At 40.0% G+C, this 21,005-nt stretch overlaps 1 protein-coding gene across 4 annotated transcripts; it reads right to left on the reverse strand.

Annotated features, from left to right (window-relative positions):
• Window positions 1-10: 10 nt before the first annotated feature.
• MLF1 (myeloid leukemia factor 1) lies at window positions 11-16,953 on the reverse strand. 4 transcript variants are annotated; one of them, XM_075098593.1, is made up of 8 exons: window positions 16,821-16,953; window positions 11,730-11,892; window positions 8,627-8,671; window positions 6,134-6,223; window positions 5,125-5,253; window positions 3,872-4,031; window positions 3,160-3,292; window positions 11-2,224 (listed from the first exon to the last, which is right to left on the reverse strand). In XM_075098593.1, exons 1-8 carry the CDS (start codon window positions 16,865-16,867, stop codon window positions 2,122-2,124), a joined length of 870 nt encoding a protein of 289 aa, XP_074954694.1. In that variant the 5' UTR covers window positions 16,868-16,953; the 3' UTR covers window positions 11-2,121. The 4 variants fall into 4 exon arrangements, with proteins under 4 accessions (XP_074954694.1, XP_074954695.1, XP_074954696.1 ...); XM_075098594.1 differs by having other exon boundaries at window positions 6,134-6,220; window positions 16,821-16,930; XM_075098595.1 differs by lacking the exon at window positions 8,627-8,671 and having other exon boundaries at window positions 16,821-16,947.
• Between the last annotated feature and the right edge of the window lie 4,052 nt (window positions 16,954-21,005).

Consider the following 21,005-nt stretch of genomic DNA (forward strand, 5'->3'; position numbering starts at 1 on the left):
CGCCAAGCAATAACGGTAAATAAGAAATGCCTTTATTAAAGAATTACAGTTTCAGATGTTTCTACATAGAACAATTTGTATTGCATTACCTTTTAGAACATTGTTTTGCATAACAAAGTAGTCTGTAATGAATATTAGCCTCTTTCCACTATAATTTTAAAACCAAAGTATGTACTTGTTTTGTTGATTACATATACATATCATGGTTTTATCTCAGTAAAGCATAGACAAAAATGTAAGTTGCCAGATGAATAATATTTTCTGTCAAACAGCAGCATCTCAAAGATTTCTTCTGAAGTCACGATGTGAAAAACTTTTCTGCTGTTTATGAGGGGGAAATTTAAGTGACATAACTGGAAAATGCCTCCACAGCCTTATATTCTCAATGATGTTAATTGCAAAATTGATGTTCTTTTCAGTGTATGAAGATCAGGCCCTGGAGTTGTACTTTTTAAGGAGAGTAAAAGCCTCCTTTAGCTTCAGGGTTCTGGCAGACGTCTCTGGCAAGCATGACTCTGATATCACACCATTTCAGCCTGCCCTTCTGTCAGAGGTTGCCACCCCCTTACCACCCACTTACCTTGACTGCTCGTGGAATGGTTCAGTAGCATAAACTTATTGCCAGTAGCGTTTGCTCTAATAGGAAGAGACCATTGCATTATATAAGCAAGTAAACAGTAGTCCTTCCCTTGTCAGAGTCCAACAAAAGTACTTTTGATTATTTTTGTACATTAAATAAACACAGAATTAAATAAGCTGGGGAATCTGCAGAAAGGAAGGATTTAAAGGCCACTTCTTTTTTGGCCAAATATTAATCTTGACTTACTAAACCTGTTTTTTTTAAATCATATAAATAGTGCCTTTTTTTGAGGCTACACTATTAATGCTTTAGCCTTGAAATATAAGCTGTAGTGCTAACGCTGTAATGTTAAAGTCTACCGAGGTTATTTACGCTATAACACGGGGATCAGTTCTGCATAAGAGCACAAGAACTTAACACTGCTAATACAAAGACCTCTGCTGTTCTCAGTCACACAGCTGGCTTTCCTCTAGAGCATCAGACTAACCAAACAACAACAACAACAACGTCAAGGGAGATCATGTGTTAGACTTAGGATCATTCCACATCCACTAAAACAGGACACAAAAGAATATAAACACATCTCACCTCGGCTGCGGGGGGAGATGGTTCCCTGTATGCAGGCTCTTGTAGCTTTTTAGAACATAAAAAATGATGTAATCATTCATTATCCAGTTAAACTACTGCCTACTCAACCAGTTTCTCCCACATATTTTTCTGATTAATAACTAATAGTTACAGCAGAGTTTTAGGACACAGTGGTATTATTACAGAATAATTAAAAGCTACTACAGAGGATCCTCAAGAATTAAAATAATGGGCCACCTCCAAAGGAAACATAGCAAGGACAAGAAATACCAAACTGACAGCCTAGGCACAGAAAATAATAGATGCAAGCACAACTTAGGAACATAAGAACGCTGATAAACTAAAATTTACTTGAAGTATTTGCCATTTCATTTCAGTATTCCTCGTGTTATATTTCAGTGTTCTTTATGTTAAATCAAGGTGAATCTGGGGATTCTGTAACAATTTACAATATGATTTTAAAGATATATATATATATATATATAGTGGCTATAGTGTATTCAAATTGCTATATCACCTAGAAAATTGATTATTACTTCAGCCACACAAAATAAAAAGAGAATTTCCTTCCTGTGCAAGTTACAGAGTGGGGGGAAAAGTAGTGTCATTACTGGGTCTAATATAAAGTCTGAGACTGGTGCAGTTGGAGCAGCAAAATCTTGCAAATCAAAGCTTTTTTTTTTTTTTAAACAGAATTAGTGACAATCCATTAAAGTGCTTTTAAGCAGAAATTTGTTGGTTTTAATTTACTGAAACTAGATGGTTTAACCAAGGATCTAAAGTTTTAAAGAACATTCAGTTGTCAAAAGATGGGAGTAGCAAGGCACACTAATACTTACTAAAACAAAAAACAGAGATTGGTCATATATATGTGTATACTTATATGAACATAAGCAATGCAGCACCATTGTCTTCTCTGAAGAAACTCCATTCAAATGGAGAATGGAAGCAATTTATTTTTTGCTGCTTTTGATGGGGACATGCGTTCCTTTCACATTGAGATTCTCCAAAGACGCTCTGGGCTCCCTGGGACCCGCAACTGCAAGCGGTTTCTCTCTGAAACAAACAACAAAAATCATAACCACCATATGATACAGGGGTCAGGGAATATACATTCTGGTATTACTTATGTGGAGATACAGTTATTTTAGTTGTAAAACAGATTTGACTCTCCCTCCAAAACTACTTCCATTGACACCACCATAGGGTTGGACTGTTTCCTCACCTTGCACACTCGATGAGAAGAAACAAACAGCTTAGTTTGAAAGTTGAAATTGAAGGTAAAGTAGCCTCCGTAATAAACCTCTAGGACTGAAGAGGTGCCAGAGGGAAAGTGCTCTGTGTAGTTTACAGAAGAGGAGTGTTTCCCTTCTGTAGCATTCGCTACCATACATGCAATGATAAAGGCATCACAACTTCCACAGAAACTATGTCAACAGGAGGGGAAGGCACCCCTCCAAAGCTTGGTAGACAGCAGTCTAGGCAGGGGGGCTCCTGCATTTACAGATGAAGTCCTCATTCCTGTACAGACTTCCTGGTCTTGGGATTAGGCCTCATTTGAAATCTAACCCTGAAGAGAGAGGTATGTCTGTCTCCAACTATATGGAAGGTGTCTTTCCTTTTACTCAAGAGAACAGATCAACCTAGCCCTCGAGAAGGATTATACCTTAATGCAACTAACCCGGTTTAATGACTGTGGGGGCAGCTACAACATTTGTACATAGTTGAGCTAAGAGCACTGGCATATTGCTCCAGAAAACTCACTTACCATTTTAGTGTATCAATTAATTTTCAGAGTCAAATACACTGAATTTCTTCAAAATACTGCCTTACACTGTTTTTTTGTGGCATCGTGAAAAAAGGAGGAATAGAACACGCTACGTCTCCTCAGATTGCCAGTAAGCAATCTGTTCACGAGCAAACAATGCTTCGGAATTGAATTTTCATTCCGCTGCTTATATATCCTTATTCTGGTAGGAAACTGTTTTTACCTTCTTAATCCATCTTCCCTGGGTATGTGATGAATACTTCTGTATTTTGGAGCTTCTAAATTGCATCTAGTTCTAGATGGCTTGAACTTCATAATCTCTTTCTGCCACTCTTCATCAAAGGTCTGGGCCTCAGCTGAAAAACAGTTAAAGTTCGCTTTATTTTTAATAAATGCAAGCAAGGTCGGAAGAGACATGTAATGAAAGTTAGGTTTTCTGAACAGTGTTTTTTAAACTTGTGGTCCACAACTCTCCACGTGGCCTGCAAGCTATTTCTAGGGGATCTGTAAAAGACTACTAAAAGCTTACTGCAGTAGGCTTATGTTTGGAAGATAAAAATTAAAAAAAAGCCTGTAAGTCACTATGTTGTAAAAGTATATGCACATTTTAACCAGGTATCTCTTAAATATGTTATTTTCCATTAGCTACAAACTAAGTTTGTTTGAAACCATAAAATATCATTAAAATTACTTTCAAATATGAGCAGCTGTTGTCCAAGCCAACAGTGCCAACTGCATTGCAACACAACATTTTAAGTCTAACTGGTTACTTGAACTTAGGTTGTCCAAACTGACATCAACTAAGGAAACTTGATTTGCAGACTTAGCACTTTCTGAAAAACAGTCCCTTTTAAGATGTCTCAAGCTGGAACTTCAAAAGTGGTTGTGAAACAACAGCAAAAAGTCCATTAGAGAACTGCATAAAAAACCCATACCCTCATCCAGGTTGATGAATTCTTGGTTCAATTCTTCATCACCAGTCTTGCTGTTCTTTGATTTTTTAATGACATGGGCACGATCATGAATATGATGACCAATAGCCATTTTTTCCAGTCCACTTTCAGAATCCTTAAGTGCTTTTCTTGTCTCCTTAACCTGTAAAAAAAATAAAAAGGGAAATAAGTGTTCTTCCAACAAAAAAAAAGAAGGTAAAATAATGTTTTTAATCACATTTTCTTCCCTTAAGTTTTTATATCTTACTTTTGAAAAAGTTAGATTTTACAGACTTTTCCAATTGTCTCTTTTACTGTGTTGGCTGAAACTACACTAACAAAGCACAGATCAAGTCTATTTTCCTTCTGCCAACAGAGAGGAAGATTAAAGAAAAACACCTAAAGCTTCTTAAGTAATATACATACTGGATATTAACTGTTGGGGGGAAAAAAAAAGTCTAGTCTAAATATACTACATGCAGACAACTCTTCAACAATCTCCTTGACGACAGAATGAATAACAGCCGATGCCAATATTCTCAGCATGAAGGGTCAACTAATTACTAGGTTGTCATGTTGACTGGCTTGAAACCCAGGCAACCACTTATCACTGTGTTCATAGGTATATTATTAGAACTTTTTTGATAACTGAGTGTCTGCTTGAGCTTGAACATATCCCACAGCCAATCATGCTCAACGGCCTTTACTGCTCGCATATAGTCTTTCATGAACCTTGCTTCAGGGTTCAAATTCAAATTTCTTAGCAGAATTAGATGCAACAGCTGCAAGGAAGTCAATGAAAGGGCATCTTCATGTGAAGCGTTACGTAAGCATTTAAAAGTGCTTGAGTAAAGGGGATGATTTGAAGCCACGTTTTGCATAAGTAGACTGCCTCTCGCTGTATTTTAGACAGAATTTTAAATGTACAAAAGAAGGATTAATTATAGCAAAGACAAAGACACTGGAGACCGCCTTGAAGAATCAGCTGTCTGGCACTCAATTTTTCCAGTCTTTGACTGGCATACAATTTATTTAGATGTATACTTAGAAGCACACAAATTACAAGGAAGAAAACAGCACTTTAGCTTAAGAAGCCTTTAATACAGAGCAATATTTAAACAGACATATATTTTTCTAAATTATAAGAGTAACTGTCTCCAGTAAAAAGAACCTGAAGGAAACTGTGGTTTGGTATAGATGAACTTCAATTCCGACAATTACATACCACCTTTTTGCTGCATCTCGGGACTACTTACACCTCCTGGAGCTGTGCGTGTCTGAGCTGAAGCCTGGAAAACTTTTGGTGGTTCATCTCCTATTTTGGAGTATGTCATCACAGAGGAGGAGCTGAATGTGTGTGCATCTGGATGGATGGACAGGTCATCCTACAAGCAATGTAGACTTATTTTATTAATAAAAGTTAAAACTTGTGGACAAAAGGTACTTGTTACATCCTGAAACTACCTTATTATGAACAAGAATACCCCTCTGAAAAATTAACCCTCAGACCTGGCAGCATAGGTATGGCCTGTTGGGAAGAGACCTTGGCACTTGATATGCCCTCACTCTTGTCCTAGCCTTGTCTGGCCACAGGTCTCCCCACGCCAGGAAACACGACAACAAATGAAATGCACAGGCAGCAATATGCAACTGCTCAAGCATTTGCCCTGGCATTGCTTACTTCAGTAATGAAGATATAACCTGTAACATCAGTCTTGCCACATACAGTATATAAGGTGTGGAAAGAGTTCAGGTGAAACAGGACTTGAGCAACAATGGTTACGAGCCATTTTACAAGGCTGGTAAAACACACTAAATATACTCAGCAACATTTAATGGGTATCAGCTTTATCTTCAAAGGCTGTGAAGAAAGAAGCAGCAGCACTGAAAAAAAAAAAAAATCAGAGGAAAGGCTGTATGCAGGGTGGCATTTAGGTGTTTGTAATTTTGTTGTTCTTAAGTATACAGTAACACTTTAGACTGCTCCTTCACTTAAGGTGTCAGCTCTGGCAACAACCAGAGACCAGATAATTTATAACAGTTCTAACCCCTAGGGAACCAAGCATACATTTAAAGCACTGTTGTTAGCAAATAATCAGTGACAGCACAGAGAATTATAACCATGATATAGTCCAGGGGAAAAAAAAAATTCTTACTATGTGCTTGATACTAGTAGCCTTTTTCTTGGCAGGGCTTTGAGTAATATTTTAAACAACTTTCATTCTCCAATACAATTACTTTTAGAACAAATTTTTAAAAACTTACAAATTTTCTTTGCATTTCCAGCATACTGTTTCTCATATTTGACATCATCCTGTCCATTGCAAAAAAAGGTTCCCCAAAATCTGCATCCTGCTAAAAGAAAAGACATTAAAATTAAAACAAAGTCTTCTGACTTTCAAGTTCTGAAGCTGGTTCTTTTACATGCATTTTTTAATGCAAATCACACCATCAAAAAGGTTTTCACGGACTGCAATTCATAGACATAGACAAGCCAAAATGCACCTTTTCAAATGAAAAATTGAAAGCTAGCATGGGGAGCTTGATTGTTAAGCTGGAGATAGTAGAAAGGCAGAAGTGAAAGATTTGTCACTCAAATGTCAAAATAAGCTCATACTGTGGCCAATTTACAAGAACTATTTTCATGTACCATCTAACCTAAATAGCCTCTGCTGTAAAAAGTACTATATGACCCTCCATGTGTTGTGATCTATTGAAGATCAAACTATCTCTGTTATGCAAATCCTTAATGCATATGGAATCACACTGAAAGTCCAACCCAACAGACGTAGCTGTTCCTTTGCAGAAGTAGTATACATTACTCATAAAAGGACAGTGTGGAAAAATCAGAGAACCATAATTTGGTATTTTAATAGCAGCTTAAGTACTCGATGCTATAGGTATATTCAACAAAACATTGATTTGTTATTTTTAAATGAAAGCAGAAGATCCAGCGTTGCACAAAGGATAGATACTAAGACAGATTTACACGCGCAGAATTTTATTCATAGGATCTGTAGGTGGTGGCCTATACCGGCCATACTGATGAAAGCTACCTTTGGAAGAAAACAAACACAAAACGGATACAGAGACAGGGAGATAAAGTAGGGAAAGGGTGAACCCTCCTAAGCAACCATCTGGGAAGACAGCAAAGCTGTCCCAAACGAGCATCCTCCTCTGGGCTCCTCTCCAGGACAGCAGGTAGTGATGATAAAGATGATTTTCACTATGCCTTTCCTTTCCTACTATGAACTTTTCCTCAGGACCTGTTCAAACTCCCTACTGGGCTGCCTGGTTTCTGAAATGAGCGGCTCTGGTTGAGTAAGCTAGTTAAGAGCAAACACCACATAGCAGTTGGTCAGTGAGCTTCTAGGCTCACACAGGCCTAGCTGCTTCCCAGGATGGCCGCTGTGCCACCACTACGCCCTGCTCCACAGGGGTGAAAGCTGTGGGGAGAGCAGGGAAAACGGCTCCCAGGGGCTCTGCAAAATGCAGCAGCTTCAGCAAGAGGCAGGCTGCCGGGCTGCGCGTAGCGGCCCTTCGCGCAGCTAAGGGGCTATGAAACACCAGGATGTTAATGACAAGAGCAAACACCCCACGTTCCTCCAACTCCTAGAAATACATAGAATTAAATTTATTTACTTTCCTGTAAATAGCTATGTATTTAAAAATAAAATCTGCAGTTTAAGCACAAAACTACGTAAAGTTAGGGTGTAGAAACTCTTCAGTTTTCTTGACTAGCAAGAAATCTGACTCCCTAAGGGCTATCAAAACCTCTGGGCAATAATTATAGACAATTTAGGGCATCAAATCATTGCAAGTGTCAGTAACTCCAGAAAACTGCCTTCTACAGATAGAAGCCTGGACACTGACCAATGACATCACATAGCAATCAGCTGTACCTCTGGAATTATATGCCACAGATTGTGGTGGGAGGAATAAAACCAGAGCCTGTGCAGTTAATAACAAAAGAACTTTGATTAGCTAATACATGTTTTGCATACAGAAAGTTGCCAATTTGTGCTTCTGCAAAAGATAATTAAGTAAGTAAAACTTTAAAATTTGAAAATTCGAAGACCCATGCCCATTTTTACCCGCTCTACAAGTGAGAGCCACTCACTCTCTAAGCTACTGGTTTTCAATCTGAGGACTAATTAAAGCCTTCCAAAGGAAGCAAAAACCTCCATGAGGGTCATAACAATGAACTTGTTTTTCCTCAGGTACTTTGTACAGATATTGTACAAGGTATTCCAGAGCCCAAACAAACTACAGCTGAAAAACCTTCCAAGCCCTGTTCCAGTGGAAATTCTGTCTCCAGAAGCTGGCCTGTCTTAGCTGTGACCAGTGCTACAGGTCTTGTTGGTATCCACACCCACAAACACACTCCAAGCCACTAGCATCCATCTACAGGCAGCACTCAGAGTTCGGAGTCTCTCTCCAGGGATTATTTCACTCATATCTATCAGAGATCAAGCACCAACGGATACATTGCCAAGCAGAAAAGCCAGCTGCCAAGCAGTAACTTTTCCAATCTTGATATCAGCATATTTAGTCTACCTCCACATTTTCATTTAATAAGGAAAGAATAATTTAAAAAAAACACCTTTCTTTAATTACATTGTTCTATGTATCTAGACACCAATAGAAGCAGTTTGCAAGCACACTGAAACTAGCCTTTGTCCATGCTTTAGTTATGCTGACAGTATGCACATATAAGCAAGAGCTACAAGTATTAGCAAGAGCTCCTGGGATACTAACCACTCTACCAAAGCCTGCAAAGGGCATGAGGGAACAGGTTGTTGCCTGGAAGAAAAAGGACCAGCATCTTTTAGTTATTGTACCTGTTATCAGATGCAGCAGAAGTATCTAGTGCACTTTTGTATACAGCAGGTGATATTAAACATTTCTGATCAAAAAAACCAGTCATTCAAGAGGACCGTGGTCATTTATGGTATGCTACAACAATATAACATGAAGTAATCTCTGAATATATAGAAGTAATATATTTAAACTAATGATACTGGAAAGCAATAGCTGTCACCACATTTAATAAGTCATATGAATATGTATGTTCTAGAAGCACTTAAAGCTAGAAGTTGAGAAACATTTGTGTACCGTAGCAACCTTTGTACTACAATTATTTAAAATGTGGCACACTGCTTCAGGCCTCAACCAGTTCTCTGAAAACACTTTATTCTAGTCATGCAGTAGAACCCCATCACTGAAAGTTGATTAAAATCAACAAATCAATAGTCCTCTTAAGGTAAATTTATGTAATTAAATTTCAGAAGGTTGACATGCAATTTTAGAGCTTAAAAAAATTAAGTGATGCAGCTGACCTGTTCACAAGCACTCTTTATGTATTACAAGAGATTAATGTAAATATAAAGGTATTTATTTGAAATAGCCATATATTCCTTGCAATAAACAAATGAAGTTTAACTTGTCAGCAGTTTCAAAGGTCATGGCAAAAAAAGTTCTAGGTAAATCTATCATCATATACAGAACCACCCAAAGACAAATCCCCACAAGCAAATTATATTCTTCTGTAGTTGTATAAATAGATGTAGCTATAAACACCGGCAAATACAGTTCCTGTTTGACGAACTGATATTGAATATCCCTATATGACAGGGCAATGAGATGCTAGAAAACAAATTGATGTTTCCAGGAAACCAAGCTCAGAGAGTTATATAAAAGCCCACCTAAAGAAAGTTGGTTAGACAGAAGTACCAAACACTTTACAATAACTTTAAGTACAAAAGGAAGGAATTATCCAATTCTTGAATACCTTTAGGAACTCCTTCTGACTGCAGTTCTGTCTAATATGTAGTGACAGAAAATAATAAAATACTTTTTTTTATATATATGTTGTGCAAAAGGATATCCTCAGAAATAAAGTTGTTAGTCATAAAAAGTTTATAAACTCTTTGTTTTATAATACATACTAAAAGCTGTTAAATAGTTGCCTAATATATAGGACAATCAGATATCCAACCAAACCCAAATTACAGTATCTCTTAAGATGTTTTACCCCATTCCTCCTGCTCATCCTCCCCTCCCTCCCTCCAAGAGACTAAAAACTGACACTGCAAACCTGCTTAAGAAAAGCATTTTCAAATTTGAATGCTATATTGATGCACATTGACTTGTTGCAACAAAGTCTGTGCCTTGTAAAGCAGTTTTAGGTATGCTATAGTTTACTTAAACATAGAATTATAATATCAGTAATCGGTATGGGTAATTTTAACAAAGCGTATTTTCCATGGTAGTAAAGATATCCATCCTTTCCCACATAAAAATCTAATTATTTTAAGTGTTTGAATAATTTCTGGAGGGAAGCCAGTAAAAGCAGTTTGAGACTGTGACAAGGCTCAAATAATCAGTACTGAGTCTTCTGTGACATCTGGCAACTCTTAGGTGAAACATTAGGAACATTAAAAGATACTGGAAAGATTTTAGCAGGTGTGGAATTCTTTTGTGCTTATCAAAATAATGCAGCACTCTTGCACCTTTAACTCCTTTCTGTAACCATAGATAAAGGTTTTCTATGCCTCACATTTATCCCTCCCTGCCAAGAACAAGGGATACAAACCCCCAAGATATTAGGGTATGGTTTGACATATTCTTTTTCCTTTAGAAAAAGAAGTCTGATCTGTTTTTAGGCATCTAGTGAACCAAGGCCTAAGAATCTGCTTCAGTAGAGGAAAGATCATGCCCCAATTAGATCCAGCAACATCTATATTTGACACTAACTGGCAATGTACGAGCACGGAGGAAGGAATCTGACAGTTACCCTTTTGACTTGTAGGTGACAGTCTGTGTTTCAGCTATGTTTATTAAGCTCTAACTATCTAGGTTTGAACAACCACCAACAAATCTGGCTGAGTTCCACAAGCCCTTGTAATCTGTTTTGTCTTCCAACTGTTTTTTTTTAAATCAAATGCAACTCGTTAAAGTAAGAGGTCATTCCGTTGCAAAAATATTTAGCCTGGTGGAGGGAAAGGAACCAACTTCAAATGTATAACCTTTATAAATACAGCAATTAGATAAAGTTTAACTACAGAAGTGTAAGATATAATTGTCCTGCATGCCGAGAGAGTTGAAAAGATACTTTATGTAAAACATAAATCATTGCCAACGTCTGTTTCAGCTGATAATTTACAGAAATGCTAGGTTTCATATCAATTTCCTTGATCTTTAATTCTTAGTGTCTTGTATCTAGAGAAAAGATTAAGAATCAGATTAAATGCAGAACGCGAAGCCTTTATTCACAGTTGCAAAGTTGAAGCAGGGTTTAAAATATTTGTGTAGATAAATTTAGGTGGCTGAAACACAGGTTAGGCCTAAATAAAACTTCAACGTACTTGACACAAGATACCAAAGTGCAGAGCAGAGGCATAAACATAAAAAGGTATCTTTTTAAGTCAAGTTAGCATAAAAAAAGGAATTTAGTGTTCAAAGAAGGCTCTGTCTTTGGACATTTTTAATGCCTTTCTGCAATAGAAACATTTAATACAAAACATTTATTAAACCAAACTCTTGATAAATATGTTTGGCTTGTTTCATTAAATATTGTCCATGCAGTGTTCAATAACATAAAAATTTCCTACTAGTCCTAACAGAAACAAGTTTATCAGTGTTCAGTAATAAATGCTTAAACAATAGGCCATTAAGGAACCAAGAGAGAGATTATTCATGTTTTACTCAGTGATGAAACAATCTGACCAAGGTTGCAATAGCTGAGCCAAGCCTGTTTCCACCAGACCAGATTTAACAGAAATGGAAATGTAAAGCCGACTATATTACCAGTAAGTGTAAATTCCATGTAGCAATCCTCAGAGATTAAGAAAATACTTACTCTGCGATTTCCTCTTAGTGCAACCCGAGAGTCCTGGCATGCTCTTCGATCTACTGTTCTCTCCCCACCATCTGTTATACTGAGAAATGGATCTCGTCCAAAAGGATCAGAAAATCCTCTCATCATCTGCCGCATATATTCATGGTGTGCAGCAAAAGGATCGCTGAAAAAGAGATATTTCACAGAGAAAGTCATCATGTTTTATTCCAAGCTATGTAAAATGGCTCTGAAATTTTTAAAACTCAATTTTTTAAAATCATTCCATATGGTTCTTTATTCAAATTCTTTATTTTAATAGGACCCAACTGGGCAATTGTCTGTTCCTCACAAACTCTCACTTCTTCCACTTTTCTTCCCATCTTGCAGGTTGGTCGGTCATTTTAGTTCTTTTCTCAGCTGCCTTCATTGTTCTCCTGTGCAATGGGTGTCAGTAATGCTTTTTCTCTTTCCTCATCTTTTCCAAAAACATTCCATCCTCTGCAGCCATCCTTCACTCCAGCCTATGTTTACTATCTGCCAGGAACTATAAAACTGACCTGTACTTTATTTATCACTACTTCTACCTCCAACCCCTGATATTAAAAATCCTTTTTCTCTGCTTTGGAAAAAAGATTCTTACTAGCTTTTTGCTTTCCTGATAGCTTTCCCTCCTCTTCTCTCCTCTTTCTAGACACTCAACCTCTGCTTCCAAAAACCTACAGAACCCCATCACTCATTCCAAAGCTTGGCTTGCAGGTAAACCATTGCTAAACTTGCCCTCCATTATTACTTAGTTCTTTGCATTCTCTGATTTGGCCAGGAACTAAAGATTTCAAATTGAGGCCAAAAGGAGCCAAATTTATAGCGTGCTTCTGACAAAATCATATCATCAGTCCTGTTGCCTGTAGTCCAAAGCTACAAATTATTACTTCATACAAAAAACATGCTTCGTTTCCTCTCTTCATCTCCACTCTAATCTTCCCCTTTGCTGTTCTGCTGAAAGCCATTTTATTAACATTAACAGTCATTTCTCAGGTATGCTTACTTAGACTTAATAGCACCTCACCTTCCTTCCCATCAATTTCCTGGCACTCCCCAGACACCTCACACCCTCCTTCTCTCCAGGACATCGCAACCTTTCCCATCACATCTCATGCCTCCAAGAAGAAAAGCTTCAGGTTGTTCCTCTGACCTTCAAGACCCAATCATCTCTTGCAAGTTCCCTGAAAGTTTTTCTATTCTCCCCAGCCCTTATCTCCAGCCCCATGAAAACTAGTTGCCGCACCACGTGGCCAATTTGATCTCTTCACTTTGTACTGTCTCTTCTTGTGTTAAAGTTGCATTTATTTTTTCCTTTTTAAGTGAAAAAGAAATAAGGTTACAAACATAACACTGGATTAATTTCCAAACAATATTTTTTTAAACACGACAATATCCCTTTAAGGTGCACACATGCTTAACTCACTCCCGTGCAAACAGACCTTCACAGTTCAGAAGTAGTTTTAACATTGTCATTAAGCAGACCCTAATCTACCCTGCTCACATGACTGCTAGCTTTAATTTCAGTCCTAATGTGATAAGCAGCTCACACACAGCAAGCGTCCCCTCACTTTTCACAGGATGAAGAACAGATGGAAAAAGTTGCCACGCAAGCCAAGATGAGGGAAGCACACAAGCACTACCACAGCATACGCATACTTCCATCAAATCTATTTTGACACCACAAACTTCAGATAGGTTTGGTTACCAAACCAGAAATAAATATGAATGTATTCCATCAGTAACTTATGCATAACAAAATTTCTTCCCAGACCCTTCCAGTTCAAAAGAAGTAGGGCCCTCATAAGTTAACTACAACACATCACAGGCAAAACAAGATTCCACAAATTTAATGTAGATATGAAAAACTGGTTGAATTTAATGTGCTCAATATGCCATCATACATCTCACCTGACATAAAATAATGCTTCATGCCTTGTGAAACTGTCCTTTTTGCCTTATTTCAATTTCTCTGGCAACTTCTCTTGGCCATTCACCCTCCAGTACATCTATTTGATAAACTCATACCTGAATCTAAAACCATGGGGTTCTGATTTTTTGGGTTTGTTTTTTGGTTTGGGTTGGGGTTGTTTGTTGTTGTTGGTTTTTTGTTGTTGTTTTTTTTGTTTTGTTTTTAAACAAGAAAGGTCTAAGAAACAATTTAGAAATACAGCTTCTATCAGAAGCAGGGAAGTAAGATACATACTGTGGAGTGACAGATTTAGGAACAAAACTGAAGTCTCCCAGTTTCCTAGGGACATTCTAAGGAGTCATTCAAACAAAGATCTAGTGCTGTCAAACCTTGATAGAAATACTACATTTTCAGTATGTTCTGGAATAGCGCAAAACCAATAGAAAGTCAACAGGGAATCTGTCCGGAAGACAAGGCTTCCAAGGAATTAAACCTACCACCTTGATGGCTCTGATGACTGAAAGTCAAACCATAACTAAAAAAGGAGTATGTCACCCACACAAAATATGTATATATATACACACACACATAAAACAAGTCAAAGTCTCTCCAGTAGAGGATGCAAGATCTTAAGTTCTTGATTCAAATCACAGATTTTATACGACAGCAACAGTTCAGTTTAATTACCATTGATCACATCTGGCTTAAAATCTGACATTTTTTTAGCTGGGGGGAAAGATATTTTTGATGAGACAGACATGAACTTCTGCACACTTTGCGCTACTATACCACAAAAGTGATGGGGAAAAAGAAAGGGGGTTCTATAAGGGTTTTACACACCGAATTTGTGCCTTTGACGTATTAAGTGCTGTAAGTCATTTTCAAAATTAAGTTCTGGATGGAACAAACAATTTGTACATTTGTTGTCCACATATGCAAGTGAGCATTTTCACTAAGGTGTGTCTTGCTTGGTGAGTTCTTGTATGATTCAGGCTTAAGCTCCCAAGTTTAAGGCTTTATGTTCCAGCTGAAGCCCTTTATGGTGTTTTAAGTATAATGTTACTCCTTACTTCAGTGTATGTTTCTGGTCAGCTGAAAATCAGTGTCCTAGAACGATAAATTCAGTTTATTATTTCTGAAAACTGTACTTCATATTAGATACACTTTTTTTTAGTTAGGAAGTTATGTAAACCTGAAGATGCAAAATCACACTGGAGATAACACCTGGAACAATAAAAGAAAAGCTGTGTATTGGTAAATTAAAAACAGAGGCCAACTGCACTTGGCAGAGGAGATGCAAGTTCTGCACCTGTCCAAGCTACTAGGGACGAAACTCAGCTGGGCCAGGGCAGCGCTTTGGCTGACAGACCAGTGCTTCCCCAGGACAGCTGCTCACAGATGGAGCCATTTCTTTTAAGCCAGGCACTATTTCCAGTTCAGCAGTCAAAATCTCTCCTTGTGAGGCAACACAAGCTTATTAGTTTCCAGAATAGTGTAATCTTATCTGAAGTAATAAGCTCATTTCCCTAACTATATGCAAAACAGATTTACAGGGACAGTGCCAAGAAAATTAATATCAATCTCTTTCTCTCATCTCTTTCACACACGCTCCCTTCCTCTATCTCCTGCCATCTTTTTTTTTTCTCAGATTTTTAAACTGCATCAGTGGCTACAATAAAAATGCATAAACAAAAATGAATAAATAAGAGGAGAGCAATTCATATTTCAAAAGCACGCTACAAATTACTATAAACAAGAGTTAATTTCCATTATTATTTTAATTTCATGCAGAGGATTTGCATAGTAAAGTTTTCTGCATAGTGCATCCTACATATAACTGAGTTGTTATAATAGTGTGCATATTCCTAGAAACCAAGCGTACTAATGCATCTTGCACAGCTTTAGAAACTATCCCACTGCTAGGAACGTGCTTTTGCAGCTGAGCGCTAGATTCTCCTTTAAGAGGTACAAACCCAACCTCAGGGAGAATATCCTGTAGCTAAGGGATACAGCCAACAAACCCACAGCACAGGGCCTGATGTTACCCTTCCCCATCCACCCACTGGCACTACCCCTTACTTTTGCTTATAACCAAGCTCTACATAGGAAGTACCATGACTTTCGAAAAACTAAACCACAAGTTTTGCTGAGCTAAATCATCAACATCCATTCAGGAACTCAGTACAAGGAGACAGACGGTTTGCCTTCACTGGTCTTCGTGTTTGTTTTAATGCAGGAATGCATTAAAACAAATGTTTTAATACAGGAATGTAAGTTTTAATGCAGGAATGCCTGACGTTATCTTTAGCAAATGCATTAACAAAATGAGCTCAGAAACAGCGTACAGTGAAAAAAACCCAAATAAATCCAGAAAAGCTAGGACATCCCACACCTGCCCACTTTCTAAGAAACTGAAAAAAAAAACAACCCCAAATATCAAGAAACTCAAACCAACGGAGGTGAAGATTCCTTCTCAGTTGCTGTCACTATGAAATTAGGATTAAGCTCTTCACTGCGCTACGTGACAGAAGTTACAAGCATTGCTGAAGAGGGGAGCAAGAGACAAGGCTCTGGTATTTCATAGAATCTCAGAATGCCCTGAGCTGGAAGGGACCCGCAGGGATCATTGAGTCCCGCTCCTGTCCCTGCACAGGACAGCCCCATATTCACACCATGCCTCTGAGGACGTTGTCCAAGTGCTTCTTGAATATCGCCAGGCTGGTGCCGCGATGCCTCCCTGGGGAGCCTGTTCCAGGGCTCCACCGCTCTCTGGGTGAAGAGCCTTTCCCTAATAGCCAGCCTACACCCCCCCAGGCACATCTTCCTGCCGTCCCCATTTAACATCACCGGCAACACTTTAACCCCCACGCACGCCGGTTTAACGGGCGCTCCGCGCCTGCGGCTACTTCAGACAGCTGGAGAAGCGCGGCTGCGAACCGAACCGAACCCCACCGGCCGTTAAGGCCGGCCAGAGACGCGCCCTCCGGAGCGACAAGAACCCCGGGGGACTTCTTCAGGCGGCGGCGGCGGCGGGAGAGCGCTGCGACCTCCCGGCCGCCTCCCGCCCACCCCCTCACACAACCCCGACCCCCGCCCTGAGGCTGGGCCCCCGGAGGCCGCCGCCCGCCCCGGGGCGCGGGGGGCCCGGCGTTGCCCCTCACCGGAAGAAGGGGTCCTCCTCGAAGCAGCGCCCCAGCCCACCGAACATGGCCGCGGCTCCCCGCCGGTGTGAGCGCCGCCCGCCGCGCCTGCCCCCCACCGCCGCCGCCGCTCCCCCACGTGACACGGTCCCGCGACGCCACTGGCTGCCGCCGCCGTGACGACTGAGCGGGGGGGCGGGGCTCGGCGGGGGCCGCCGTTGCCGTGGTAACCGGCACCGCCGCGCTGGGCCCCGGCCCGAAGGTTCTGGAGCGGGGCCGGGCGGGGAGCGGGGGCCAGCGGCCGCCCCACACGTAGGGACCCCACGCTGCTCTTCCCCGGGCTGCCTCCCCCGGGGCCGCGCTTTGCCCGGCCAGGCCGCGGGGGCCGGCCCGGCCCGGCCTCGCTGGGGGGGTGCAGGCCCCGGCGGGGAGCGGGCCCGGCCGTCAGCCCGGCTCCTGTCAGGCGTTTGCGGGTCGGTGCTGTCGGCACCGCTCCTCGGCAGTTTTAAAAATAGTTGTATTTTTTCCAGTAGGTGGCAGTAAAATAAAGCGACCGTGTGGTGCGAGGCGGGCTCCGTCGCCTTTCCCGCGGCTGGGAGAGAGCGTTCGTCTGAGCGGGAGCCCTGGGGCACCCCGTGGAAAGCACCGACGGCCTGCGCTGAAAGCAGCCACAAATAGCTGTTCCAGCAAAAAATTGCGATGAGGAAAAACTGGGGCCGGGTCGGAGTAAGGGTATTCGACCTGGCTGCGGGTGGCCATGGCAGCCGTGTGTGGATCGGGATTACCTTTCGCCCCGCACAAGCTAAGCACTCGCAAGGCATATCCGATTTCTGAGGCTTTACGGTAGTTGCCTTCTGGCCAGCAGTTCATTCTGTATTGCTTAACTGTACCGGCTTTGGGAGCGAGACTGGTAGGGTTACTGGTTAAACAGAATGGGAAAAAGAGCTCTTTGTCTTCCTGGCAGGAAGAAGCAGTCACACGGCTGGTTGTAAAGAAGCCCCTCAGCAAACCCTGCCACTGGGCCTGGTCCTTGAAGGTTTCAGTAAGAGTGGAGCAAAGACATGGGGAGTGTTATCTAGGTTTCCTGAAGAGCAGAGTGGTTGTGAATGTGTACATACACGAACTGTGGTCATGTATAAACTTACCTCTGAATGAGGACAGTTTGAAAGAACCAGAGATACAGGAATCTCACCTTCAACCATCATAAAAGAATTGTGGAGAAGAACGTTTATGTGTTTGGAAAAATTCTCCTGGTCTAGATGGCAAAGTTTCTCAGAGCTGTGAGCCTGGGGGTTGTGTCCTCTCTTGCATCTCCTGTTGAGAGGCAGATGAAGGCTCTTCCCTTCTCTCCTCATGTCTCTTTCAATATTCCAGTTTTTAGGGGAAAAACAGAAAATATGCCCCGGATAACCAGGTGGGATTAGAGAGCCTCAGAGTATTTATATGGCAATCATGAAAGTAGATCCTTCGTTCCACTAAGATCCATCATGCTGCAGAAGCAGTTCTGCCGGTGTTTGGCCCAAAGTGGAAAACCGACATAGAAGATGAATGAACTGAGCCTGCAATATTTTTGAAAAATAACTGTAATCGGGTGAGCATTGATTTTGCTGTCTACTGATGTAGACTTCTCTTTAGATCCTAGCAAGTGGTGATATTGCAGCCTTAAGATGCACTCCAAGTTTGAGCAGTTGTTACAGTGAAAACGTTTATACTGACTGACTGGTGGGCAGGGAAGCATGATAGAAAAAGGGTTACCCATTGATTATCCAGGTGAAGTCTGTGAACTGTTTGTACATTTCTGATGAAAGATTAGCAAATAAAACAAATCAGGCGGTAGTCATGGAAGTGAACTCTGCCGCTTTGGGGCTTTTTATAACGAAATCTTGTGCTGGTTATTATGTTATCAAAGAACTTTTTTATTGCTCAGAGACAGAATTCAAGATGTGTTTCAAACCACACACAAAAGTATTACAAACTTAGTAATGTCATCCTTTGCACTCTAGTTAGTCTTTCAATCCACAGATTTTAAAACTCCTCTGAATCTAGAGTGTATTCAGACTGGAAATGTAAAATACAGTAGCTTCACCGTAGTGATTAGGTCATATACAGTGTTCATTTATTAATTACTTGTCATTATGCTTTGATTAATAGATGCCCTGGATCAATTTGGTTCCTGCTATTACAGCAGTTCATTAATATCCATGACATGGTGTGCTAGAATTTTCACTTATTGCTTGCTACAAACCAGCAAGGTGAGCTTTCTTTAACATAATTAGCATATTGGATATGAAATCCTGCGAATTCTTACCCTCCTGCAGCTTCATCTTCTCAAGGTGTGTGTTTCGGTGTGGTTAACTTGTTGGCAATCTTCTACCAAAACCTAACTAGGTATTTTTTTACAGTATCTATTTACAGTTTCTGAACAAAACTACAAGTTTAGCCTGGTTAGTGCAGGGAGGCCTTTGTATGAATAGAGCTGTGTAAAAAAGAAACCTATTACCTCTTCTGTACGACGATGAAACAGAAATATGGAGCTTTCCAACAGCTGTGCAGGGTCCATCAGATCATCTACAGTTTGCTGTTTAATTTTATGCAGACTCTGACTCCAAAAGACAAAATTTCTTTCTAAGTCAGAGCAGATCCGGAGCTGGATTACTGTGCAGATAACTAAGAAATATGAGCTCTAGTTATTGTTAATTTTTCAGCTGCTAGTGGGAAGATGGGCCCCGTTAGAAGTGAGCTCATTATGAGAGGCTCACTAACACGGTAAAGTCCGTACTCTATTTGCACAGAGTGATATCTCTAATTGCTCAGGCCTTCTTATGGTTTGTGTCTGCCTGAGTTAGACTTCTTTTGTGTAGATAAAAAGACTTCTGTAAGAAATCACCTCGGTGCTGCAGCACTGTCAGTCTGGAGGGCATCTCCAATGAGATTAATGATGTCTGCCTTAATATAAGAAAACTTTGCATAAATGAGATTATGGTTTCTGCTGAAACCTGCCAACTCTTATTCATTTGCAGTAAATATTATCTTTAATTAAAAGTTTCAAGGTATCTTGTTCCTGAACTAATGAGATCTACAGTGATTTCCCTAAGGAATTAATTTACCTTCTTAATTCTTATTCATTTTGGTGATATGACTATTTAAATCTGATTCAGACTTCAGAGCTTTGTTGAACATATTCATCTAGAACAAAAGGTCATTTTGCCATATTGACGTTTTGTTGGTATTTATAATTCTCTGTTCTCTCTGCATTCCAAAGATACCTGTTTAGGTTCCTGCCCCAAACATTTTCTAGTAACATTTCTGTTCATCCTAACTCTTCATGCTGAGTGGCTCTTTTCTACAGCTATTTCACTTTTGTTTCTGTTCCATTCAGAGTACAAATCAATTTTAGTGACGCTGAAAAAGATCCTGATTGTGATCAGCTTATTTAGAATAGCATGGCTATGTACAATGTACTAAAATAGGTGGAAAATGTTTGGTGCAGTTGCTGAGAAATACAGAAATATTTCTGCCTTTATATCCAGGTAGTCATCAGCTACAGTTTCTCTACATGGGTTATTTGTAACCAGTAGGGATGCTTAACTGGTGAAAACTGCATTCCTGCATACATGTTCAAATAGGCAAAGCCCCAGCCAGCCCCAGTGAGAGTGAGAGCCAGAGCCCATCTTAAGATTGTACACCAAAGGACAATATTGCTAGCAAGATTTTAAAATATATCATTATTATAACTAAATTAGAAGGTTCTGTTGCTTTAAAAATAAATACGGATCAAAATTAAATGTAACATTAAAAAGAAATATCCGGTTTGCATACACAAAGAAAACACCAAGAAAAATTAAGGAAAAAATACTCCTCAGTTCATTAGCAAGAGACCTTTCTATTGAAATCTCATGTGAATCATGGGGCAGCCTCTTGGTCCCTCATTGGCGCTCAGTGATGGCGGGTCTGATGCTGATGAAATGTCAGCTGGTTTAAAAGTGGGGTAATTACCCTAATGAGCTAAATGGAGCAAGGCAGAAGTAAAACTATCTCTTGGTGTTACCAGAGGTCTTTTTGTCCTTGTCTCTGATGAAATATAGAATACCTCTTCAGAAGTATGTTGTCAGCATTAAGTAGATAAGTTGAACCATATTTTATGTGAGATGCAAACTGGGGAGGTTGAGTCCTGCTTTTTATAGGAAGAGGTTTTTGTCTTGCTAC

Source organism: Phalacrocorax aristotelis, chromosome 7, assembly GCF_949628215.1.
Source record: "Phalacrocorax aristotelis chromosome 7, bGulAri2.1, whole genome shotgun sequence".
NCBI classification, from domain to species: domain Eukaryota; kingdom Metazoa; phylum Chordata; class Aves; order Suliformes; family Phalacrocoracidae; genus Phalacrocorax; species Phalacrocorax aristotelis.